This window comes from Mya arenaria, chromosome 1, assembly GCF_026914265.1.
Source record: "Mya arenaria isolate MELC-2E11 chromosome 1, ASM2691426v1".
NCBI classification, from domain to species: Eukaryota; Metazoa; Mollusca; class Bivalvia; order Myida; family Myidae; genus Mya; species Mya arenaria.
Genome location: NC_069122.1, coordinates 2,664,631 through 2,692,476, shown reverse-complemented (window position 1 = coordinate 2,692,476; position 27,846 = coordinate 2,664,631). Strand labels below are relative to the sequence as shown.

The 27,846-nt window shown below is 33.2% G+C and overlaps 2 protein-coding genes and 1 long non-coding RNA gene across 3 annotated transcripts in view; 1 reads left to right on the top strand and 2 right to left on the bottom strand.

Annotated features, from left to right (window-relative positions):
* The window catches only part of LOC128237486 (solute carrier family 23 member 2-like), a 53,631-nt gene that overhangs the window by 12,769 nt on the left and 13,016 nt on the right, over nucleotides 1-27,846 (bottom strand). The window lies entirely within an intron of this gene.
* On the bottom strand, nucleotides 5,390-9,630 carry LOC128237502 (uncharacterized). The gene is made up of 2 exons (XR_008261618.1): nucleotides 9,239-9,630; nucleotides 5,390-8,875 (listed from the first exon to the last, which is right to left on the bottom strand). It is a non-coding gene; the product is annotated as an uncharacterized LOC128237502 (long non-coding RNA).
* On the top strand, nucleotides 10,299-11,397 carry LOC128237495 (putative nuclease HARBI1). Its single transcript, XM_052953078.1, has 4 exons — nucleotides 10,299-10,409; nucleotides 10,574-10,685; nucleotides 10,849-10,942; nucleotides 11,100-11,397. Exons 2-4 carry the CDS (start codon nucleotides 10,574-10,576, stop codon nucleotides 11,380-11,382), a joined length of 489 nt encoding a protein of 162 aa, XP_052809038.1. The 5' UTR covers nucleotides 10,299-10,409; the 3' UTR covers nucleotides 11,383-11,397.

Below are 27,846 nucleotides of genomic sequence, written 5' to 3'. Positions count from 1 at the left end.
GGACAGAACAGAGCGTAGTTACCTGGACAGCTGTAACGATGCTCACATGGACTGGAGGATGATCACTTATCTCATAATTTATATTAACTCATGTTCTTTGATTCCAGCATCAATTAACTCCACATTAACAACATTGTCCATGATTTGTTCACCATAGTCTTCGGTGTCAATCATCTCCAAGCTTGACGTTTCAAATGGCACAAGAACCACAGAATGCATGTTTTAATCAGTTTTGATGAACAATCTTTTTTCGAGGTGAACCATTTCTTCTTAGCCACATGTTTTAGGTAGGCTAGGAGTTCAACAAATTTTACAAAAAAAAAAAAGATTTTAACAGATTTTGGATCAAAAAGAATTCGCATTATTACGGAAAGGTCTGATAACATTAGTACTTCATTTTTATGTCAAAATGCCCCAGACTACTTATTCAACAATGTCTTGCGAGATATTGATGATGTATTGTCAAATAAGACGGTTATTCAGAAAAGTAATGATTTTCGCAGATGAAATTTATTTTCGGGTAAAAAAATGCATTTATCTTTTTAAAAATAGCTGCAATCAACACAAAGCCACAAGACATTGTTCATTGGGCAGTTCCAATAAATTTGACTCACACACATATTCTTTTTGTATTAAGACATTTCCGGGAAAGCGTAAATGTTTTTTGATTGAAAATCTGATAAAATATGCTTTCGTAAAAAATGCTCAACTCCTAATTACAGCTTTTCATGTTGCATCGGATATATGAGTAATGCAAAGTAAAATATTGAACCTCAAATCTAAACAGAAGTTGATTATTCAAAACATTTAAAAGTTTAGTCCCTTAATCGACTTTTGCATCGCTGCCGACCCTTAAATCTGGCAAATCTCATTTGGAGTCTGAAGGTATCTATAAACTACGACTGCATCCGTTTACAACCATGGATAACATACAACATGCTTTATAACGGTTTTTAACCTTTGGTATCAGAGATAACATGAGGAAAGTGCCGTGACATATGGCACTCCATGACACCATAGCATTAAACTTTCTTCAGAATGTATGCGAAGTCAAACACAATTCTCATAACAATCATAATTCAAAATATTTACAAATTACAAATATAAATAACAGGCAAATTAAATATTTGTATACTCTTTGTAGTTTTATTTATGTTACGGTCTATAGTTGTTTGTGATAGAAAATGTGTATATGTTTAACATGCTTGAGCTATGTTGAATAATAGAGACATCGGGTCGTGTGCAAAATAAAGTCTGTAAATATGTTCTTTTTATTGTGTTTGAATTGAAAATATCACTGTGATAGACAATGAAATTATTTACAAGCTAACATAAGCAAGTAACACAACTCATTAAAGACTTGTAACCTCATCCATCAACACAAACCCTTCTGATAATGACTACCATAATGTGGGTGAAATTACAGGCTGTATCGATCAAATTACTGTTATCAAGTATTTATTTATGTTAAAATGATAGTACGTCCGGTAACATACTTAGTAGATGTTTTATCCGGAGTAGTGCAGTGTTCAAGATCTGCCTTATGTATGAAACTGCTGCTAGGATCCTGGATGAAGAGAATACATGATTTTTTCATTAGCACATTTAGGGGTATAAGTATATTTCATGTGTCAGTTTTTCCAGCCAGCATCGGTTATACTTTTCATGGAAAAAATATATTTGATCATTCTTCACACCTTTCTTCTGAAAGATGGGGTTATGTCGAGCACAAAAACAAATCTGAAATTTATTCATTTGTGTATGCTAATTTATCTCTTGAAGTGCGAACATTTAAATGAATGATTTAAAGCTAATTGCATCCTCCTTCAATAATTAGACAAAAAATACGTACGTTCTATGTCGTTAGATTGAAAGATTAATAGTGTAATGATATACAAATAGGTATAATCCATCTCGTTTCTAACGCGTTTTACAATCACCGACTTAAAAGCAATTTAAGTCTAATTTTCTTGAAGGGTTGCGACTGTCTATAACTTCGTTTTAAGACTTTGAACGATTTGTCGTACTCTATTTTGGACCCTGGAAATATAGTTTATATGAAAATCTATTGTTCTCAGAAGAGTTATTGCTAATTGATATTATTTTCAAACTGAATTACACTTAATGGTAAAACAGGGAGTAATGTATCACTTTATAAGTGTAATGGATGAAAAACAATGAAAAATATTTCAATAACAGCTACAAGTAGTCAGCAAATTCAAGTTGAAATTTTGGTGTCCGAAGTCACTGCCAAATAGAAATGAATGTGATCAAAATACTGCGCACGAGCAAGTTATATAGAAATCTATTTATATCTCTAAAGTGTGATTAGGGCGTCTGCTTACTGAGCGTGAGGTCAAAGGTTCGAGTTCTATATAAGGCCGTTTTAATGTGGCTATTTGCTAACCCAGCAGAGAGTTAAATAATGGCACCTAGCATTACTACCAGACGTCTAGTATATAGGATAGGAAAAAGGAGCAATACTACCAGACGTCTAGTATATAGGATAGGAAAAGGGAGCATTACTACCAGACGTCTAGTATATAGGATAGGAAAAGGGAGCATTACTACCAGACGTCTAGTATATAGGATAGGTAAAGGGAGCATTACTACCAGACGTCTAGTATATAGGATAGGAAAAGGGAGCATTACTACCAGACGTCTAGTATATAGGATAGGAAAGGGGAGCATTACTACCAGACGTCTAGTATATAGGATAGGAAAGGGGAGCATTACTACCAGACGTCTAGTATATAGGATAGGAAAGGGGAGCATTACTACCAGACGTCTAGTATATAGGATAGGAAAAGGGAGCATTACTACCAGACGTCTAGTATATAGGATAGGAAAGGGGAGCATTACTACCAGACGTCTAGTATATAGGATAGGAAAAGGGAGCATTACTACCAGACGTCTAGTATATAGGATAGGAAAAGGGAGCATTACTACCAGACGTCTAGTATATAGGATAGGAAAAGGGAGCATTACTACCAGACGTCTAGTATATAGGATAGGAAAAGGGAGCATTACTACCAGACGTCTGGTATATAGGATAGGAAAAGGGAGCATTACTACCAGACGTCTAGTATATAGGATAGGAAAAGGGAGCATTACTACCAGACGTCTAGTATATAGGATAGGAAAGGGAGCATTACTACCAGACGTCTAGTATATAGGATAGGAAAGGGGAGCATTACTACCAGACGTCTAGTATATAGGATAGGAAAGGGGAGCATTACTACCAGACGTCTAGTATATAGGATAGGAAAGGGGAGCATTACTACCAGACGTCTAGTATATAGGATAGGAAAGGGGAGCATTACTACCAGACGTCTAGTATATAGGATAGGAAAGGGGAGCATTACTACCAGACGTCTAGTATATAGGATAGGAAAGGGGAGCATTACTACCAGACGTCTAGTATATAGGATAGGAAAAGGGAGCATTACTACCAGACGTCTAGTATATAGGATAGGAAAAGGGAAAAAATATCACCAATCATTGTTACAACATATCACTAAATACATAACACATCATACGGTATAGAAAGAAAATTATGTAAACTAAATGAAATATATATAAACCTAGAAATGTATGTACAACACTTTCTCCAATCATTGTTTAATGCTATTTTAATGGTTTTTACAACTTTATCTCTAAATATCTGAATAGTACATTGCCACCAGTCGTCTTACTTAGCCTTGACATTTTTCAGACTGTGTAAGATTTGGCATGGTTGCGATGTTATTAACGTATTTATACAAATACAAAATGTGTTACTGCAGTTTATTGGGTACCACTCGAATAATACTTGAACATACCACATAAAAAGTTGTATTGTAGCAAATGTTGTGTATGTGGACTTTAAACGCAAGGTTGTACTGCTTTTTTTCTGTGAAGTTAATCATCGCGTTTAATAACAACGTTTGATTACGTTTGATTATGCCAATATTGTTATTTCAATCCCATATTTTAGAACTATGTCAACAAATTAACAACGATTTATGGTGTTAACTAAAAGGTCTATGAATGATATAAATTTATATTTTGTTAAAGTACAATTTGTTATATTTCTTTATTAATGGAATAAGGACTCTTGAAAAATATGTTTCTGAATTAATAATTATAACTAATATATATTCATGTTTTGGTAGCAATCATACTAAACTATATATATGGATAATTTGCAATTTAAAATCGATAGTTTTTGGACGAACAAAGAATAGATCTACATGAAATCCAATCGAGTGTTTGCGAAAAGCAATTCCTGACAAGGTTCTTTACATACATTAGTATTTCTTTACTCAATAATAAGATCGAACTAAACATGAAAGTCAATTCCTTTACAAATTATTTGTCATACATGTTCAGATCTGTATATTCATGTTATGTAGGCCTAAAAAAAATGGAATTTAATTGGCTTGGTGGAACAATTGTGCGCGTGCAAATTAATACAGAACAAAACAGAACAAAACAGACAGTAGTTACCTGTAGAGCTGAAAAAATGCTCACATAGACTGGAGGATTATCACCTATCCCATATATTAAATCCTGTTCTTTGATTTCACCACCAATTAACTCCTCATTAACAGCATTTTCCTTGTGTCCATGTTGATCATCAATGTATTCGTTCTCTTTTGCTTTGTGTTCATTATATTTAAGGATTTGATCGCCATAGCATTCAGTGTCAATAATCTGCTCCATGTTTGCGTTCCAAATAGAACAAAGGAACAGAGAATACGGAAAAGTGTAACTGTAAATGTAATCAAAGCACTGAAAGTGCTGAGGGACGGTAATGCTTAAAGCTGGCAGCAGGAGAGTTACAACTGGTTGTATGAATGTCACATGTGTGGAAAGAGGAGATTGAATCAGACAGTACATCACTCCTAGTCTGGTATTGTTTTGTAGAAGAAAGTTTCTTAAGTGGGAATTCAGGAAAAAAAGGGCAGGGTGCAAGGTCAGACTGTGATCTTCTGATGTGCATTGAAAGAGCACTAATGGGGCATTTGCAAGGGTCAATGTTCAAAAGATATTGTGCATGTGTTGTTACTACTCTCAATACCAATACAAATGGTAAGGGTTGCTTTTATCTCAAATAAGTATCACAATTATGTGTCTGTATTATTTTTAAACTTTTTTGAATTGACATTTTGAATATCAAATATAATTCATAATTATTGATGGAAGCTCTGTCTAACAAAAGGGCACAGTGGGGAATAGTAATACAGCATCGAGTCTAGAAAAAGGAAGCAGGTCACTGCCTTCTGCGTTTTAGGCCTAGCTTAAGCACGGCAATGTTAAAAAATTGGGTAAACAACCAATAGGCTATGACAACAACTATTTTGGCTTTGGTAAGAAGGAAACCACAAAACATGAACACTGAAGTGCATACAGATATAAATTTTATTGATAGGTTGTAAATGTTTTTAATGAATTTCAAAGGAAAAATGTAATCCAAAATAGATTAAAACAATAAAATGTTGAATATGATTTATAAATGGCAGCTAATATAAGAGTATAGCTATTGGAGGTTCTTCATTAGCTGTAACAGTTAAAATGCTGACAGTGGTGTATGCATATGATGTTGTTATCGTAGCTGGTTAAATTTACATATATATCAACAGTCAACAACACCTGTCTTAGACCAATGCCTTAACACCAGCAGTTCAATTTCAGAAAAAAGAACAAGGTATATGAAAAGGAAACATTCTCTTTTGTGCGTTTTTATAGTTGGTCTATGATTTAATAAAAGTTATTATGCAGTATTTTATTTCATAATCTGAATAGGTCTGTAGTTGAGTCCAATTAGAATTACTTATAAAGTATGTCTTTATTTCTCCATAATTATCAATATTATACCAGGGTTTATTAGATCAATTGGGGGTGAACCAAAAGTACCAAAATCAGCAAGTTCAATTTTTCCTTAAAACAGACTGAACTTATGAATTAGGGCTAGTATGAGGTAAAAAAATGCAATATTGTAAATGAAAAAATAAATATTTCTATCCCTGTCTCAGCTATGTGTATACACTAAAGAATAGCATGTAGGGGTCCTGTGATTTTTACAAGACACACTCAGCAGCTTTTTTTAAATAAATGGAATTTACTCGGACCAAAAACTCAATTAAAATGTACACTAAGATATGAATTACATAAGTTTTGGACAGTTATTTTTCATCTTGCAATGGTATCATCTGGTGTCTAGTCCCTTGAAATGTATTTCAACCATGCCTGAATGACAGAAATGCAAGGTAAAGCTCTAGGAAACAATGGTGTAATATGAAGGCTATATCAAAGGATGGATTTCTTTTAAAAGAATTGAAAAAGTGTTTACCATTACAATTAACCAGACTGTAGTGTTATATGAATCTATAATGAACTACTTTGGCGAAATGATAATGTACAGGATATTTGGCTTATCAAAATAACCCGTGTTCTAATAGCAACAACATAAAACCACCACACATACTATTAAATCTGAGGCAAAGTGAAAGTAATGCAATTCATGGAAGATCACGCAGCTGACAATTATCAAATAACATGAATGACAGGAAGAGTATATCCATTATCACACTCTTTTGAGCAGCATTTGTCATTATTTACAATTGAACAAAAAGAAATTTACATAAAATGAGATAAGCACTGAATCATGAGTGAAGTAATAATGTGAAAACAATGCATCTAAATGATACACATGAAAACGCTATAACATTGTAGCAGAAAAAATATGCAATGAGTGAAAATGATTACAATATGTCAACAAGAGCCGTCGTAAGACAGCGCGCTCGACTACACCGCTTTGACTTAGAATACAATAACGATGTAATAATACCAAGTTTGGTCTCTTTATGTCAAACCTACCTGAAATTATTCGATACATAAGTTGACTTTGATGCTGCCCTCCCACCAGTCCGCCCAAACAATGACGCAAGTCATTTAAATAACTTGATTTCCCATTATGAAAATGTGGTTAAGAAGGAAATTAGACAAAAATAAAAATAAATAAATCAAGGGCCATAATTTGTATTAAGGCTTAAAATGGAGTTATGTTTCTTGTTGTAAGATGGTCTTAAATAATTTTGAATTTTATTAAGTGCATTTAATGAACGGTATAGAAGTTTTTTTTATTAAAATCCCAACTTGCCCTTAACTTTTACTTGCCTAAAACTTTAACCTAAGTCAATCAGGGGCCATAACTTGTATTTAGGATATGGAGTTATGTGACCTCATTGGGTGATGGTCCTGAACAATTGTGTGAAGTATTAAGTCAATTGAATGAAGGGTATAGAAGTTATTAAACAATATCCTAACCTGCCCTAAAACTTTAACCTAAGTTCCATAGTCAATCAGGGGCCATAATCTGTGTAAAGAATAATATGGAGTTATCTAACCTCATTATGTGATGGCTCTGAACAACTGTATGAAGTATTAAGTCAATTGAATGAATGGTATTGGAGTTTGTAGTGAAAATCCCAACTTGCCCTAAAACTTAACCTGCCCTAAAACTTTTACCTAAGTCAATCAGGGGCCATAACTTGTATTTAGGATAATATGGAGTTATGTAACCTCATTGTGTGATGGTCCTGAACAACTGTGTGAACTATTAGTTCATTTGAACAAAGGATATAGAAGTTATTAATAAATATTCCAACTTGCCCTAAAACTTTAACCTAAGTTCCATCAGGGGCCATGATCTGTTTAAAGAATAATATGGAGTTAACTAACCTCATCATGTGATGGCCCTGAACAACTTCATGAAGTATTAAGTCAATTGAATGTAGGGTATTGGACTTATAAGTGAAAATCCCAACTTGCCCTAAAACTTTACCTGGACGCCGACGCTGGAGCGAGTAGTATAGCCCACCTATTCTTCGAATAGTCGAGCTAAAAATAATTTATTTATAAGTTAAGCAGTGCATTTGGTTGGGGGAAAATCTGGATTTGTTTAAGGCAGTAAACTGCAAAAAGGTTTGTCCAAAAATAATTTCATAGCTGTTAATGAATGTTTGGAATATGTTTCCATAAGGGCATTAGGTTATTGTTATTTTAATTAATTATCAATTTGGAAGACATTTCTAGGCAGCCATAATTAGAGCCTGTTTTTTAACAGTGATTAGACTTCAAACTTAGAAAGAAATGAAAAATATATAGACAATTCAAAGCAGAAATGTCAAAAGGCTTATTGCTGAGTTGTTATCGGAAATAAGACATTGACTGCCCTGTATATAATGAAGTGTACTAACTATATGATATGAAAATGTTCACAGACAACAGTGGTAGAAATAAATAAAAACAAATTCATCTAGATTATCTGTTAGTGACACTGGTATGGCAACAGAAATTGAAGTATGTGAACATCAATACAGAGTGAAAAATCGCATCTAAGATTTTGATAAAGTCATAGTTAACTTCAAGTACAATATCTATGCAAAGAGCACTGTCAGATAAGACACAAGTAATAAATGCAATAAATTTGGCACTGTCTGTACATACTGGTCATCTCAAGTTTCAGCAGAATTTATAACACAGGAGTTTATCATTCTTCATTTAGTATGATTGCCTTTCAGACCTTTCTTGTAATGTTTGAATATGAGGAAATGGTAGTTGAAGTAGTATACTGTTCAAGCTGATGGTCCAGGTACACAGATAGTTTGTGTTAATGAAGGAAGTTGGTGTAATTTCAATCTGTTCAATTACATTTTATCTTGACATATTGGTGGCATTAAAACTGAATTGTTTAAAATAAAAGTGAAGACTTCCTTCTTTTGCCTGTAGGAAGCAAAATCAGCTGGGTTGTAATAGTCAGCATTGTGTCATCTGAAACTCCACCATCAAATCCTCTCTTGGCCTCTTTCACAAAGGTAGCTCAAATTTTCTGCAAATGTTCACATATATGCTAATCATAAATTCAAACCTTGAATACTCCAAAATACCTATCAACTAACATATTTTAAACAATCAATAAGAAATACAGCTGAAATTAGAGACAAAATAAAGAATGTATTGTATTTGGCAATGAGTGTTGTTTTTTCTTTAAAATGTATGATGTATCATCTAGACAAACAAAAGTCTTAAGCTGAATGAAACAAAAATGAAAAAAGTTTTCAAACAGCATTGATGCTTGTTGTTTTAAGTATGATTATTGATCTGACAAAAGATCATAGGCTTTTGGACCAAAAAAATGACACTCAGCTTAAATTTTCTAGATATCTGATGGTTATTCTAAAATTATATTCACCTGCATTATCAGTACATTGTTCGTTGTGGTAGTTGTAGTGAATGGTTGTGCAACAAAGTGTTGGCAACAACATCAGTAAATCATAACATCAGTATGACTCCCGGCCAGACATCTTTCTCCACAGCTTTGAGCTTGATGGTCACAACCTCATTTCGTCTTGAACAGTAAGACCTGGCCCCAGTATCACGAAAGAACTTAAGACAAATCTCTGACTCAATCTCAAAGAATGAACTCAAAACAGGACTCATTTTAAGTCGAAACTCATTTCAGTGTTCACAAAAAAACTCAATCTCAAACTCAATCTCAAACTCAAAAAATCAAGCTTAACATTTGAGACAGCCTTGTAGCACTCTCATTTTTTGTCTCAAACTCAAAAATGGCCGACAACTATGTAGATAGATTCAAGCGTCTGCAGAGAATCGCTATGTATGGTCAACAGCGGGTTCCAAGAGTGTTTAAAGACAGGGCCAACCCGTTGGAGAGATTATCAAGAGTGGAAGTTCGGGAGAGATACCGATTTTATCCTGAAACAATCGTAATGATAGTGGGTGTTGTTTTTAATGAACTTGATGCTGTAACAAGACGAAGCTTGCCACTACCACCTCTGCTCTCTGTGCTTGTAACTCTTCAATTTTTCGCCACGGGAGCTCACCATTTATTAATTGCCGAGATTCATGGAATTTCCCGTCCATCTGTGGGGCGTGCCATAGACAGGGTTACCAACGCATTATGCAGGCACATTAACAGGTTTATAAGCATGCCTGTTGATGATGCACAGATAAGAATAAAGAAGAAGGAATTTTACAGCATTGCGGGTATTAAACTTTTATATTAATTACCGTTTTGATTGGTTGCTAATGTAATTAATGTAAACTTCCGGAAATGCCGTTACCTAGTGAAGGTTCAACTCTCTTAATGCTGCATGCTAGTTTCGACAGTTACGCCCCTTGCCTTAAATAACTTGATGAATCATAACATTGCATTAATGTTCATTTAAAACCACATACATGCAATACTTGTTTACTGTTAATTGCATTTTGTGCTATCTTACTTTTCAGGATTCCCGAACGTGTTTGGGTGCATAGACTGCACACATGTCCGCATCAGAGCACCAACACATAACGAAGCAGATTTCGTAAATCGAAAAGGGTTCCATTCAGTGAACGTTCAGGTTTAATAATTTTTCATTACCATATGATAAAAAAAACGAATGAAATAAATGAATCATCAAATTAAAATGTTTTCATCCCCATCATATAGGTTGTCCAAACAGGTATGTTGGTGGTGTTGATTTTAAAAGTTACTTTATAATTTTAATATTTTTTCAGGTGACAGATGGTATGCGATGCTCGTTTCATCATCATGGATGTCGTAGCCAAGTGGCCCGGGAGCGTACACGACAGCCGTATATTTAGGGAAAGCAGATTATGTGCACAGTTGGAGAATGGTATTTATACCAAGTTATATATGAAAATCGTTTTGTTGTTTCAATTATAAATGACGTACAACATGACCATTGTACTTCAAGCAAAGCACCGGCCCGTACTTATTTTGCATAACAATTAATGTACTGCACTACATACTCTTTGAAAGGGAACTGACTTTTGCAGGAATGGATGGAGTGTTGCTAGGAGATAGTGGCTATGCATGTAAGAAGTACTTGATGACGCCATACCTGAACCCCCAGACTCAGACACAGGAGAGGTATTGCCGGTCATGTTCAGTCGTGTTAGTTTTAATGATGTAATTCCGACATGACATAATTATGGAGCTTTCTAGTCAAAGATATTATAATTGTTATTTTATATAAAGATTTATGTTAAAAATACGTTCTTACCAACCAAATTCTGAATGATTTCAGATTTAACAGATCACTCTGTAAAACTAGAGTCATCATCGAGCAAACGTTTGGTGTTTTAAAGAGGAGGTTTGCAGTTATGTCGTACGGGATAAGGACATCCGAGATGAAGGCTTGCAGGACGACAATGGCGTGTGCCATCCTGCACAACATCGGGATTAAGCGGGGAGACTCATTTGGACGCTTTGTGGTCGAGTCCGACAATCACCCAGATGCACCGAACCAACCGGTTGATGTTGCAGGGAATGCCTTTAGGGACTTTGTCAGCACGACATATTTTTTGTAAAGTGTACTGAATCAGTAGAAGAGTAGTATATCTGCGTTAATTGATTGTAATTTCAAGCTGGCTGTATAAGTAATACGATACTAAGTGGTAAATATACAATGAACCAGTTTCATTTCGAACTGTACTTGCGTTTGTATTTATTTTTCAAAGTTTAAAGACGGAAAATACAGTCTAACAACATTATTTACAAATTTACTTTAATTTATCAGGAGAAAAACCACTACTAAAACATCGATGATACAATAATATAACTACGTTTAACTCAATTATTTTGAACAAATATAAGCATATCATATTTTTACATCAAACTAATTCGAATCAGAATCGGCATTTTTTGGAGTGTATTGTTTAATGGTGTATATGCTTATACTTGACAATGACAGTTCGGTATGGCTATTGAACATGCACTAATTCATATGGAAATAGGGTTTACAATTGTCACAAACATCAATTTCTTCAAGTTTCTCAAAATGTACATGCCATAAGTGCACAATATACATGAATAGTTTGAGCCCATAACCATTAAAATATCAGTTTTGAGGTACTAATAATAAACAATAAAATCTAATTGATTTACTCCAATGCCATTGATTTCCACAGTATCTCACAATACTGTCAGAATTCAAGCATGAAGATGCTTAGCACTATTTTGGATGTTTTCTCTTTGATTATATGACATTAAAATATAGACAGCTTTTACTTTAACAATCACAATTTAGGTCATGGCAAAACAGTGATTGGTCTCCATGGTAACATTTCTTAACAAAATTTCAAGTTAATAATTGCTTATCTGAACAAATATCCTTTGCAGAATAAAACTCTAATTCAGAATCATATCAATGGAGCAGTCAAGACTACACAAAAAATGACAATCTGTACAAGTGAATTCACATGAAAACACTGCATTTACAACTTAATAATTCCCTGGCATACAAAAAAGAAATATCAATTCTGACATTCAGTCTTGACATGTATAACTGCTCCACATATGGTTTATATAACATTGCTTGACAACACATGTTCAGTACAACAGAGGGAGATGTGGTGTACTATCCTGTTCAAAGAAATGCATATCTTGTTTTCAATAGCTTCAAAACAAAAAAGTAACTTAATCTAAAATGGTTGCAATTTTGCCACCAACAATCCAAACGACAACAGTAGCCATACACATATTTCGATAGGCATGATAAGGTAGTCATCTCTAGAACTTGAATATAATCATTGATACTGTTAAAGTTGTATTTGCTGCTTGTGAAAGGACTAAGGCATAAGGCAAAGTCTGAATAGTATCAAAGAATTAAATGGAAATACCATTCTAGCTACTTGTTTAACTGTTTCTAAAGTGTACACTTTTATAGCTTTTCATTTCACTGTTCACATGCTATAGATAACAAAGTTCTTCACATTATTTTGTGTTGAACATCATGTTCAGCAAAGTAATACAAGATGAATTCTCGAATATATGAACACAACTACATACAAAGAACTAATGACATATTGCAAATAATTTTGTTTAAATAATTGATATTCACAAATTCAGTAGACTTTTCAATTTTAGTTGTAAAAATAAGTGTATTGATACTATAATTAGATAAATTAGAACATAACCTACATTTACAGCCAATAAAACTGATGACAGGTAATCATTAATTCTATGCCTAATTATTAAAAAATTAATCTTTTGCAGTTGCTAAAAGCTGACAACACTGCCACCGACTCATCCACTACACAATTCCTGCGTCATTTTACTTTTAAAATGTCTCTAATAACGTGGTTATATTCTTAGTCAGTAATATGACTGGAATAAAAATCTTAATGATTAAGAGCGATCAGTCGGTCCACTACATCTATTCTTAAAACTTAAGATTTTAATTTATTTTATATGACTATAACATAGCTATAACAGTTTCAATGACTTACAATTTTTTTTACAGAAAATTGAATAAATAAAGGGTTTACAATTCATTAAATGGTATGATAGAACTTTTGCTAAACACTTGTTCAAGGTTTTTTTCAAGTATTGCTTTTTTCAGTTCAAATAACTCATTCTCATGGGCTACTCGGTTCTCGGCCAACTGCAGTTCTACTCTAGCTCTCTTCTTTTCCAGCTCATACAGTTCGTCCACATCAGTTGATCGTTTTCGAGCTGTAAAAGATCCAAAGTAATGACCTTCAAAAGCCTGATAAACATAATAAATGAAAAGAACCATGGAAAAAGGATAGATAGAGTCAGTTATATAGTTTCAGCACATTATGAAGTGAAGGAGACTCATGAAAATAACTAGACTGTGGTTTTCTTCCTATAATTAAATACAAACTATGCCCAAAATGACATACATTTCCTCTGCATTTTCTCTACAAATACACATGGAACTTCATCTGAAAAATAAATAAACAACCTAATAAACGTAATAAACTGAGGAATAGACATGAACATTTAAATTTGTGTTCATATTGTTATCCTATTCTCAATACTAGTAATTTCCATATATTGCTTTAATAGATAAAATTGTCTTTAAAATATCAGATTATTAGATTATGCATGTTTAAACACTTAACTCATTCTGAAAAAATAGGGTTTTTAATATAAGCAATTATAGCCTATTAACTTTATGTATCAGTTAGGTAAATGCAGAGGACTAAAGTAATTGGGCAGACGCTTTTCAGTTTTCTATATTTTACAGTTACAGTGATCTTGAACTTGAACCAAACACAATCAAAAGCAATATTAAGATAGTTTCACTTATAAGCTACTAACATACCAATTTTCATTACTTTCCATCAATGCTACTTGACATTGTCGTGCCGAAACCAATCCCTAGCAATGACATCACATACCTGTTGACGAAGACATCAAAGCACTGCCACTTGCACAGGTACTTGTAGTCTGTATACATTCCGCAGCTGAAAAACATTACAAAAGTTATGGATAATATACTTTTTTTCAAATATGTATTCAAGCAAAATAATGAAACAACATTGGACCAAACCTCTATATTTTGCTTGTACTGATAAAACCGGAACAAGAACTTTCCTTGTATCATTTCATAACTTTTGCCAACCTGAATTTACACATGTTTAAATTGAATAACACTTACATGTAATGTTTTCATTGATCCTGCCACATGCACCAGTTCCAGGTTGAGAGCTGTCATGATCTACAACAAAGTAGACACAAGAAATCATAACAAGTATCATGCATGAGTGAAATATTGTGCCCAAAACAATGGACAGAACACAAAAGTGAATTTTTGTCAATTTCCAGAACAATATTTCACTAGTAAAATACCAAATTGCTGAAAATTGTCAATTATTAACAAGACATTAAAGCTGCACTCTCACAGATTGAATGTTTTGAAATCTCTGCACTCTCACAGATTGAATGTTTTGAAATCTTTTTTTTATTTTTTGTCTTGGAACTAGCGAATTTTATCCAAATACATGGAAACTAGTTATAAAGGACTGGTGACAAAAAATTAGATTGCAGATTTTCATATTAAAGTTCAAAATTTGATGTTTTAAGCATTTTTCTTAAACCGTTAAGAACTATTAAGCCTTAAAACATATATTTTCGAACGGAAATATGAAAATCTACAATCTGATTTTTTTTGTCAGCAATTTTATATTATCGGCTTGCAGATATTTATGCAAAAAGTTTGCTCCTTCCAAGATAAAAAAATAAAAAGTTGTAAAAATGATATAACTATGAGAGTGCAGCTTTAAACAGAAAAGCAAATATTTAACTGATTTTTTTTCCAATTTGCAAGATAAACATACTTCACATGAACATTGGTTTGGATACATCACTTATTCCTCAATATTGTGATAATTACCTTATATATAAAATGATTTAGTGTAATAGTGTTCCTTTATTAACATTTGTGTGAATACATGTTCTGATATTGTATTACAGTTGAGAAAAGTTCATTATCATGGAAAACAAATAGAACTGATATAGTTTTTTTTTTTAACTTTATTTTTCAACTTTATTATTATATCCATAAACTTTACTGCATTATAGAGGATCTTAGGTATACAGATTTTACTGTTTTCAAGAACTAAATTCATATAACATTTTATCATAGAAAATGGCCTAAAGCTGCATTGTTCTGTTAATTTTTTTATTTACCCCGTTGCTTTGAGTTCTGGTACATCTTCCGGACCTCTTCCACAGTTCTGCGTGTACCACCACAGCTGAAGTAGGAGTACAACATCATATACAAAAAATGAAACACTTACTGAAAATCACATTATACAAATGTAGACCATTTAACACAATAATGTCAGGCATGCACTTTAGTTGTAACAAAATAGAGTGTAGTGAAATTAGACACAAATTTATATATCGTCCTGGGATACTGCTCTTGAATCTTAAAATGTGCACTAATTTCAAGGAATACAACAGCATATTATACTGTGAACATAAAATATTTTAAAAGCATCAGAAAATATTAAAGCTGCACTCTCACAGATTGAAGGTTTTTACAACTTTTTAATTGTTTGTTTTTCGAACGAGCCAATTTTGCAAAAATCCATGGAAAGCAGTTATATAAGACTGCTGACAAAAATTAGATCGCAGATTAATTTAATATATTTAAGTTCAAAAATTGATGTTTTATGCATTTTTCCTAAACTATTAGTAACGGTTTAACCCATAAATCATTAATTTTCAAACGGAAATATAAAAATCTACGATTTGAATTTTTGTCAGCAATCTTATATCATTGGTTTGCAGATATTTACACATAAATATGCTCTTTCCCAGACAAAAAAAATAAAAAGTTGTAAAAATGGTCAATCTGTGAGAGTGCAACTTTAAGCAATGGTACCACAAAATGGCTTTATATATTAAACGTATCAATACTAGGGAAAGTTTAACTTAGAAACAAAGTGAAAATAAACACCATGAATCATATGACACTTCTGACTTACGAATTTATTTCCATTACGATCTCATCCCATTTGGCCTCCTTGGCCTTATTTCCGAGAGTGGCCCCTTTGAACTTTCCAAAAAGTGAATCATGTTGATTCAGTATTGTTGACAGAGCGGAGTGCCGCTCTGAATCGGTCCAATTGTTCGAGCGCTTCTTCAACTCGTTCATTTTGCGTTGTTTTGGCCACAGACGACCCCGAAGATGACATTAGCTCGCGGTTCATCTTCCAGTTGAAGAGTATTTAGCGGAATATAAACGCTTACGCGAATGCAGATCGATAATAGTTGAGACTGAGTTTAAAACTCGGCTGAGAACGGTCTCAAAATATTTCGTGATCACCAAATTGAGTCGGATCTCAACTGAGTCAAAAAAAAATCTCAAGTCAAATTTTGAGTTTAAGTTTGAGATTGAGTTTGAGTTCTTTCGTGATACTGGGGCCTTGAACTCAAACTCAATCTCAAACTTAAACTCAAAATTTGACTTGAGATTTTTTTTTGACTCAGTTGAGATCCGACTCAATTTGGTGATCACGAAATATTTTGAGACCGTTCTCAGCCGAGTTTTTAACTCAGTCTCAACTATTATCGATCTGCATTCGCGTAAGCGGTTATATTCCGCTAAATACTCTTCAACTGGAAGATGAACCGCGAGCTTATGTCATCATCGGGGTCGTCTGTGGCCAAAACAACGCAAAATGAACGAGTTGAAGAAGCGCTCGAACAATTGGACCGATTCAGAGCGGCACTCCGCTCTGTCAACAATACTGAATCAACATGATTCACTTTTTGGAAAGTTCAAAGGGGCCACTCTCGGAAATAAGGCCAAGGAGGCCAAATGGGATGAGATCGTAATGGAAATAAATTCGTAAGTCAGAAGTGTCATATGATTCATGGTGTTTATTTTCACTTTGTTTCTAAGTTAAACTTTCCCTAGTATTGATAAGTTTAATATATAAAACTATTTTGTCGTACCATTGCTTAAAGTTGCACTCTCACAGATTGACCATTTTTACAACTTTTTATTTTTTGTCTGGGAAAGAGCATATTTATGTGTAAATATCTGCAAACCAATGATATAAGATTTAGGAAAAATGCATAAAACATCAATTTTTGAACTTAAATATAATAAATTAATCTGCGATCTAATTTTTGTCAGCAGTCTTATATAACTGCTTTCCATGGATTTTTGCAAAATTGGCTCGCTCGAAAAACAAACAATTAAAAAGTTGTAAAAACCTTCAATCTGTGAGAGTGCAGCTTTAATATTTTCTGATGCTTTTAAAATATTTTATGTTCACAGTATATCCTGTTGTATTCCTTGAAATTAGTGCAAATTTTAAGATTCAAGAGCAGTATCCCAGGACGATATATAAATTTGTGTCTAATTTCACTACACACTATTTTGTTACAACTAAAGTGCATGCCTGACATTATTGTGTTAAATGGTCTACATTTGTATAATGTGATTTTCAGTACGTGTTTCATTTTTTGTATATGATGTTGTACTCCTACTTCAGCTGTGGTGGTACACGCAGAACTGTGGAAGAGGTCCGGAAGATGTACCAGAACTCAAAGCAACGGGGTAAATAAAAAAATTAACAGAACAATGTACGTAGCTTTAGGCCATTTTCTATGATAAAATGTTATATCAATTTAGTTCTTGAAAACAGTAAAATCTGTATACCTAAGATCCTCTATAATGCAGTAAAGTTTATGGATATAATAATAAAGTTGAAAAATAAAGTTTAAAAAAAAAACTATATCGGTTCTATTTGTTTTCCATGATAATGAACTTTTCTCAACTGTAAAACTTTCCAGTTTTATAGGTGCAATCGGTGAAGGAATAAATAACCGGTTATGCAGAAATTATCTTGTTCTATACTGTTGGTCCTGCATGTGAAGCCATATAAATTGGCATCTATGTGGGACATGTGATCCCACAGTTTAAACCCAAACATTTGTAATTGAAAATGGGTTTTGGGATCTCCTTCTAGAAATATTTTGTTGATTTCATTTTCTTTGTGGGGCTTGGATTCCCATTTTATCACTGCAAGGTGAAATTAATAATTTATTTGCTTTGAATTGTGCATAATTTGCCGGGGATATTTAAATTTAATTGATTGAAAATTTTCATACTTTTTACAGTCATCGAAATCAGACTTTGGGATCAACAAGCCCGAATTATTATACTATTTCTTGGCATCAAATTTTTGAACAAGCCCTGCTTTATAAAATTCAGAATTTGAGTAAGCCCGAAAGACATTTTACCAGTGCAGGGCTTGCGGGCTTGTGCTAATTTCGACCACTGACTTTTTCAGCAAAGGAGAAATTCTTTCGCAGCCAAAAGACTGGGGGTGGACCTGGAGAGCAGTTTTCAGCATGCGATAATTTGCTTCTAGACAAACTAAAGGACACAAATGTTCTGACTGGCATTGCTGGCGGGGTTGAGAGTGGGTCCTACTCATTCATCATTGAGAACGGTATATAACTGTTTTTGTATAAATTAAAAGTTTGACTTATAGGATTAATTAATTTAACATTTACATGACTATATTACTTTGATTATAACATGTTATGTTAAGTTTGTATACTTAAACAATATCAGAAGCTGTATTCACACAAATGTTAATAAAGGAACACTATTACACTAAATCATTTTATATATAAGGTAATTATCACAATATTGAGGAATAAGTGATGTATCCAAACCAATGTTCATGTGAAGTATGTTTATCTTGCAAATTGGAAAAAAAAATCAGTTAAATATTTGCTTTTCTGTTTAAAGCTGCACTCTCATAGTTATATCATTTTTACAACTTTTTATTTTTTTATCTTGGAAGGAGCAAACTTTTTGCATAAATATCTGCAAGCCGATAATATAAAATTGCTGACAAAAAAAATCAGATTGTAGATTTTCATATTTCCGTTCGAAAATATATGTTTTAAGGCTTAATAGTTCTTAACAGTTAAAGAAAAATGCTTAAAACATCAAATTTTGAACTTTAATATGAAAATCTGCAATCTAATTTTTTGTCACCAGTCCTTTATAACTAGTTTCCATGTATTTTGGATAAAATTCGCTAGTTCCAAGACAAAAAATAAAAAAAAGATTTCAAAACATTCAATCTGTGAGAGTGCAGAGATTTCAAAACATTCAATCTGTGAGAGTGCAGCTTTAATGTCTTGTTAATAATTGACAATTTTCAGCAATTTGGTATTTTACTAGTGAAATATTGTTCTGGAAATTGACAAAAATTCACTTTTGTGTTCTGTCCATTGTTTTGGGCACAATATTTCACTCATGCATGATACTTGTTATGATTTCTTGTGTCTACTTTGTTGTAGATCATGACAGCTCTCAACCTGGAACTGGTGCATGTGGCAGGATCAATGAAAACATTACATGTAAGTGTTATTCAATTTAAACATGTGTAAATTCAGGTTGGCAAAAGTTATGAAATGATACAAGGAAAGTTCTTGTTCCGGTTTTATCAGTTCAAGCAAAATATAGAGGAGGTGTGGTCCAATGTTGTTTCATTATTTTGCTTGAATACATATTTGAAAAAAAGTATATTATCCATAACTTTTGTAATGTTTTTCAGCTGCGGAATGTATACAGACTACAAGTACCTGTGCAAGTGGCAGTGCTTTGATGTCTTCGTCAACAGGTATGTGATGTCATTGCTAGGGATTGGTTTCGGCACGACAATGTCAAGTAGCATTGATGGAAAGTAATGAAAATTGGTATGTTAGTAGCTTATAAGTGAAACTATCTTGATATTGCTTTTGATTGTGTTTGGTTCAAGTTCAAGATCACTGTAACTGTAAAATATAGAAAACTGAAAAGCGTCTGCCCAATTACTTTAGTCCTCTGCATTTACCTAACTGATACATAAAGTTAATAGGCTATAATTGCTTATATTAAAAACCCTATTTTTTCAGAATGAGTTAAGTGTTTAAACATGCATAATCTAATAATCTGATATTTTAAAGACAATTTTATCTATTAAAGCAATATATGGAAATTACTAGTATTGAGAATAGGATAACAATATGAACACAAATTTAAATGTTCATGTCTATTCCTCAGTTTATTACGTTTATTAGGTTGTTTATTTATTTTTCAGATGAAGTTCCATGTGTATTTGCAGAGGAAATGCAGAGGAAATGTATGTCATTTTGGGCATAGTTTGTATTTAATTATAGGAAGAAAACCACAGTCTAGTAAATTTCATGAGTCTCCTTCACTTCATAATGTGCTGAAACTATATAACTGACTCTATCTATCCTTTTTCCATGGTTCTTTTCATTCATTATGTTTATCAGGCTTTTGAAGGTCATTACTTTGGATCTTTAACAGTTCGAAAACGATCAACTGAGGTGGACGAACTGTATGAGCTGGAAAAGAAGAGAGCCAGAGTAGAACTGCAGTTGGCCGAGAACCGGGTAGCCCATGAGAATGAGTTATTTGAACTAAAAAAAGCAATACTTGAAAAAAAACTTGAACAAGTGTTTAGCAATAGTTCTATCATACCATTTAATGAATTGTAAACCCTTTATTTATTCAATTTTCTGTAAAAACAATTGTAAGTCATTGAAACTGTTATAGCTATGTTATAGTCATATAAAATGAATTAAAATCTTAAGTTTTAAGAATGGATGTAGTGGACCGACTGATCGCTCTTAATCATTAAGATTTTTATTCCAGTCATATTACTGACTAAGAATATAACCACGTTATTAGAGACATTTTAAAAGTAAAATGACGCAGGAATTGTGTAGTGGATGAGTCGGTGGCAGTGTTGTCAGCTTTTAGCAACTGCAAAAGATTAATTTTTTAATAAATAGGCATAGAATTAATGATTACCTGTCATCAGTTTTATTGGCTGTAAATGTAGGTTGTGTTCTAATTTATCTAGTTATAGTATCAATACACTTATTTTTACAACTAAAATTGAAAAGTCTACTGAATTTGTGAATATCAATTATTTAAACAAAATTATTTGCAATATGTCATTAGTTCTTTTTATGTAGTTGTGTTCATATATTCGAGAATTCATCTTGTATTACTTTGCTGAACATGATGTTCAACACAAAATAATGTGAAGAACTTTGTTATCTATAGCATGTGAACAGTGAAATGAAAAGCTATAATAGTGTACACTTTAGAAACAGTTAAACAAGTAGCTAGAATGGTATTTCCATTTAATTCTTTGATACTATTCAGACTTTGCCTTATGCCTTAGTCCTTTCACAAGCAGCAAATACAACTTCAACAGTATCAATGATTATATTCAAGTTTCGGAGATGACTACCTTATCATGCCTATCGAAATATGTGTATGGCTACTGTTGTCGTTTGGATTGTTGGTGGCAAAATTGCAACCATTTTCGATTAAGTTACTTTTTTGTATTGAAGCTATTGAAAACAAGATATGCATTTCTTTGAACAGGATAGTACACCACATCTCCCTCTGTTGTACTGAACATGTGTTGTCAAGCAATGTTATATAAACCATATGTGGAGCAGTTATACATGTCAAGACTGAATGTCAGAATTGATATTTCTTTTTTGTATGCCAGGGAATTATTAAGTTGTAAATGCAGTGTTTTCATGTGAATTCACTTGTACAGATTGTCATTTTTTGTGTAGTCTTGACTGCTCCATGATATGATTCTGAATTAGAGTTTTATTCTGCAAAGGATATTTGTTCAGATAAGCAATTATTAACTTGAAATTTTGTTAAGAAATGTTACCATGGAGACCAATCACTGTTTTGCCATGACTTAAATTGTGATTGTTAAAGTAAAAGCTGTCTATATTTTAATGTCATATAATCAAAGAGAAAACATCCAAAGTAGTGCTAAGCATCTTCATGCTTGAATTCTGACAGTATTGTGAGATAAGTACTGTGGAAATCAATGGCATTGGAGTAAATCAATTAGATTTTATTGTTTATTATTAGTACCTCAAAACTGATATTTTAATGGTTATGGGCTCATACTATTCATGTATATTGTGCACTTATGTCATGTACATTTTGAGAAACTTGAAGAAATTGATGTGTGTGACAATTGTAAACCCTATTGCCATATGCATTAGTGCATGTTCAATAAAAGTGCATGTTCAATAGCCATACCGAACTGTCATTGTCAAGTATAAGCATATACACCATTAAACAATACACTCCAAAAAATACCGATTCTGATTCGAATAAGTTTGATGTAAAAATGTGATATGCTTATATTTGTTCAAAATAATTGAGTTAAACGTAGTTATATTATTGTATCATCGATGTTTTAGTAGCTTTTGACCATACATAGCGATTCTCTGCAGACGCTGGAATCTATCTACATAGTTGTCGGCCATTTTTGAGTTTGAGACAAAAAATGAGAGTGCTACAAGGCTGTCTCAAATGTTAAGCTTGATTTTTTGAGTTTGAGATTGAGTTTGAGATTGAGTTTTTTTGTGAACACTGAAATGAGTTTCGACTTAAAATGAGTCCTGTTTTGAGTTCATTCTTTGAGATTGAGTCAGAGATTTGTCTTAAGTTCTTTCGTGATACTGGGGCCTGGGGTTCTTCCTGCATTAGAAGACAAGAAGAAAATGCTTAATAAACTCAGTGATTTACATTAACAGAGAAACACAAAAAATATGTACTAGCACTATATACATGTAAGTGGTGGCTGTGTGAAAGAGTTTAGGGTAAACTTAGAAACTGATATATCAGCAAGTTGATAGTTAGATATTTTTCAGTAGTTAAATTTATATCTGAAGGTAAAATGGATTGAAAAATGTATAATATATGAAAGATTCCATACCTGGATTATTTTGCTGGAAACTGACATCTTTGTTATCCTAAAGGAAGACAGTGGCAGCCCCTGCATGTTAACAAACCAGCACCGGATGCATTTGCTGTTCATGCACAACCAAACAGCTATTACATGTAGTGGAATTTCTTGTTCCTAGTCTGCCAAATACTGTCTGTGGATGGTTAAGAGCACTTTTGACCTGCTGAATTTGGTAAGAAATGTTATTCCATCATGGAATGCCATCTGACCTCCTGTGGTACACCACATTCCCACAGGCAAAGACTGGGGTATGGCCCTCTTTTTCATTGACGGAATTCATCTGCAAATACATATGTTTCATTTCAAAATGGCGATGTCTATTTTATCAATTGATCAGCTTAATGAATTTTTTTATATGGAAATTGAAGAATAAGGTTCATTTGTAGTGCGTCAATACTGTGCTACAGATGCTGGAAAAAAATAAAACAACTCCAATCAATAATTCAAAATGATGATTAAAAATGATAAAATAACGGTTGAATTAATAGTGTTGCTACACAGTGATAAATGTTGAGACCAGGGCCAGTATTCAGTATTGATCTTAGCCTTATCCTTGTCATCGAAATTAGACTTTTGGATGAACAAGCCCGAATTCTTATGCTATTGCATGGAATCATATTTTTGAACAAGCCGTGCTATATAAAATTCAGAATTTGAGCAAGCCCGGAAGTCATTTTACCAGTGCAGGGCTTGTGGGCTGGTGCTAATTTCGACCACTGGCTTCAATGTCAGGGGTGTTAAATATTCATACAGACTTCTCAGGGTTGTGATTGACCTGGCAGCCGGAGGGCTGAAACATTTTGGCCATGGGTTTATGGGGCGCGCTTTGGGTCAAAAGCGCACTGCTGTAGAAGAAAAATTGGCTTTTTAGAAGCTCTTTTGAGGGCTCTCCTGACTTTAAATTTGAAGCAAACTTGAATATTAACTTAAAAAACTGAAAGCTACCAAATTTTTTTTTTCCGGGACCGTTACACTATGAACGCACATCAGTTTTCATTTTTTTTTTTCAAACTGACTATAAAAACGGTAGGGTCGGCGCCAAAGCCGTACGTAGGGTCGGGTAACCCAAGCCAAATGTTTTTTTTCAGACCTAAACCAAACAAATGAATAAATTATTTCTGAGCTGTGTAATTGCACACTCGATACTTGCAACACCATGAATTTTTAGCATTTGCAATAAAAACAGTTAATACACAAATCAAACCTAAATTAACTGTAATAGTTAGGCAGTCTATTGAGTAACCTAGTCATTCTAAAATGCCGTCCAGGCTTTTTTTTCTCATGATGGTTAGCCTGGACGTCATTCATAATAAAATTCGTAAACATGTTCAAAATGCCGATCAGAATTTGGTCGCAAATTTATTGAAATTATTCCAATTTAGTCTATTAAAACAAAAAAAGAACATTTTACCTGTTAAAACTAATCCTTTTTACATCAATTGCACTATATATTATAAAATAATCACGTTCCGAATTGTTAAAACAACATACATTTTCAAACACCATCAAAATTCACCAAACACCATTGTTTTTGTTAACGAATGTAGCCGAGAATATCCAAATGCATTTTCTTTTCTCTGCTTAAGGTTACACATGACTATTAGTTACTTTAGTACAGCTTAGTACGAGCTGTAGTGTCATTGGCAGTAGTTTTGTTAAGGCAACATATTGTAAACCTGTAAATTATTCAAAATAAATTAAGAATGAAGTGTTTACAAACATTTATTACTTTTGTTAGCATATTGGAACAAGGACATTTAGTTTTTGCAAAATGAATCAAATAGCAATATCATTAAGTTTGTGGAATGTTATCATGCAAAGTATGGGAAGAATTTTCATTTGCATGCATAGCATTTTTTTCAATTCATATCATTATTTTCTATTCTTGTAATTTACCCCTCATTTGCGCTCACTTGGATGTCTTTTGTATGCTTAATATTCCTTTGTTTGGTTTCTTTAAAGCATCCAGATTCTGACACACAACAAAAAAAATTTTTTAAGTACTACACATGTACTTGTCACAAACTTGTGGTAAGAGCAACCTCAGGTACCAACTGGTGATTGTACGAGCTCTCTCCTCCCTACCTTTTTCCTACCAGTAGTCGAGTAAGTTTTCTGGTGTTCCCGAGTGAACGACCATTTGTATGTATGTTGACAAAAACCTGCCATGACGGTTTGAAATTCTGCAATTATTTGGAGGTTTTTGATTGCCATCTTTTGACATAAAAACATTTCTACATTCTTTCCCACACGCACCTAGCCTCCCGTCTAAAAACGACCACACATTATAAATACTTTATGTGTGCTTTTACTTTGTATGACAGAAATTAGAATACTGGGTAAAATTACCGGTTTGCCTTTATAAGCTTTGTTAAATTTTATAGCGTCTCTTTGAACCGCTGGCGCGTTCATGTCACAAACTGGGCATATGACCTTCTATAAGATGACATTTTAAAAGTAAAGTCGGCGAAGATTGCACAAGTGTCCCATAACAACCCGAGGTATATTCTATAAGAGCATGAAGGCCAATTCTCACGCAGAGTCCCGGCTTTGTCATGTTTTAACCCCTTAAACACATAAGTGTTACTTCTGTTTACCAATATAGTTCTTTTAAAAACACACACAACAATTCTAACTCTAGTTGTTTTCCTATAAGCTTGACGATAAAACGTACTCTAGTCGGAAAAAAAGCAAACAACAATGTTCTGTAATTATGTTTTTCTATCAATTCCTTTAAAAATAGTAATTTCCTGAAGTTTCCCTTTAGTTGAGTTTTGTATAGGTTTTCTGATGTGAGGAATAAGGTATTTGTTAATATAAATATCATCATGAAACATATGTTCTAGCGAAACTATATATATACACATAATAAATTGATAAGTCAGCAAAATCTCTGATAATTGTAAACTTGGATTGTCGTGTTGAAGTCAAATTTTGATTAATAGGTTACACAATAAAACATTTTGATTCACTTAGTGTAAGAATGCCGTTGATATACATGTTTTTTTTAATATTTAGTCTTATTTTAAATACATGTGTATAATAGTATGCATTGTCCACATTGCCCATAGAATAGTTTGTAAATACATCTTGAATCCTGTTTGTGACGATAAATGTTTTTCAAATTCATTAAGTACAAACGTGTGGTAACTGATAATGATAGTGTTAGGGGAAGGTAATCCATACTAAAAATACTACTTCAGATTGAAACCTTAAAGTTTAGTTGTGTGTAACCTTTATTCTTTTTGGCAGTAGGCTCAAGACCACAGTTATCTGCCCCCCGTTGACCGCTCAAGACCACAGTTATCTGCCCCCCGTTGACCAGTTATCTGCCCCCCGTTGACCAAGATCCGGATGTGAATACAGAAACAAAGAGTGCTTGTGTTCAAGTATCAATATTTTATTAAAATTGAATGAAAAAGAAGCAAAAAATGTTCTTTTTGCAGAGAACTTGACTGAATTTGACACTCTATTGCAGAAATTGATAGTTTTCAATGTAAATATTGGAAAAATCATAGCTTGTGGAAGTCTGAAAATTAGTTGTTTGTAGCCGATTGACTCCCTGGCGGAAGGGTTATGTATTTGAACTCAATTTTGACAGTCGGGTCAATGGTCAACATGGTGTTTTCTTGTGATTATATTTTGTGTCTTGAATTGTTCTAGAGATGCCATGTCCTTGTTTTTCAATTGGGGTGTGTATAAAGTCAAAAGCCAGGTTAGTGTCTATATGAAACATATAGTAAAAATAACTGTGGTCTCACGCCAGTAAGAAAGGGGAGCAAGACAAATCGGCCCCTTACCAAATCGGCCTACTACCAAATCGGCCCCTAAGACGTTTCGGCCCTGCCATTTCGTCCCCTTAATTAAAATGACTCGAGACGTTTCGGCCCCTTAGTGATTTTCAATAGAGACATTTCGGCCCCTTAATTTTATTTTATTTTTTATCTTGAGTAATTTAAACAGTAGAAAATTTGTCTTTGAACCATGCGTTCTTTTTTGCAAGGCAAACTGTTAGTGTTGTGGGTGTGAAAAAGACATTCAAAGACGTGTGAATGAATAATTGTCTTTAATTTGTTAATGTTATTTAGAGTTGATTGAAGAAGATTTAAGTAATATAAACAACGTAAGTATATATATTAAATCGTTTCTAAAAGTGGGTACCATTTGTTTTAAACGTGTTGCGTTTTTTAAAAATGCCTTTACATTTCAACCATTAATTTGTTATCTATGTGGTATACTATTGCTCCAAAATAATTATTAATTATTATTTTTGACAATTAGTGTTTTATCTAAACATAATTAGGAAATAATGTTTGTTTTATAGATATGAATTGCAAACAAGATACAACTTGATAGTTCAAATGCAGTTTAAAAAGAGTAAAACAATATATACGTAATAAAAAAGTGAAATAATATTCTGTTTGAGGTGCGAAGAGATAATTGGTATTAATCTTGTGAGTGTAAGTGTGAGAATTAGCGGTTGGGAAAGTCGGAACAAACCTTGTAGACGTATTTATAAGCTTGTAAACACAAAGTGTCACAATTTCAACTTTGTTATGAATGACGTTCCAGGCTAACCATCATTAAAAAAAAAGCCTGGACGGCATTTTAGAATGACTATTGAGTAACCCTACTTTAACCTACTTTCTACGTCTATTTTTAGACTTGGATGTAAACAAC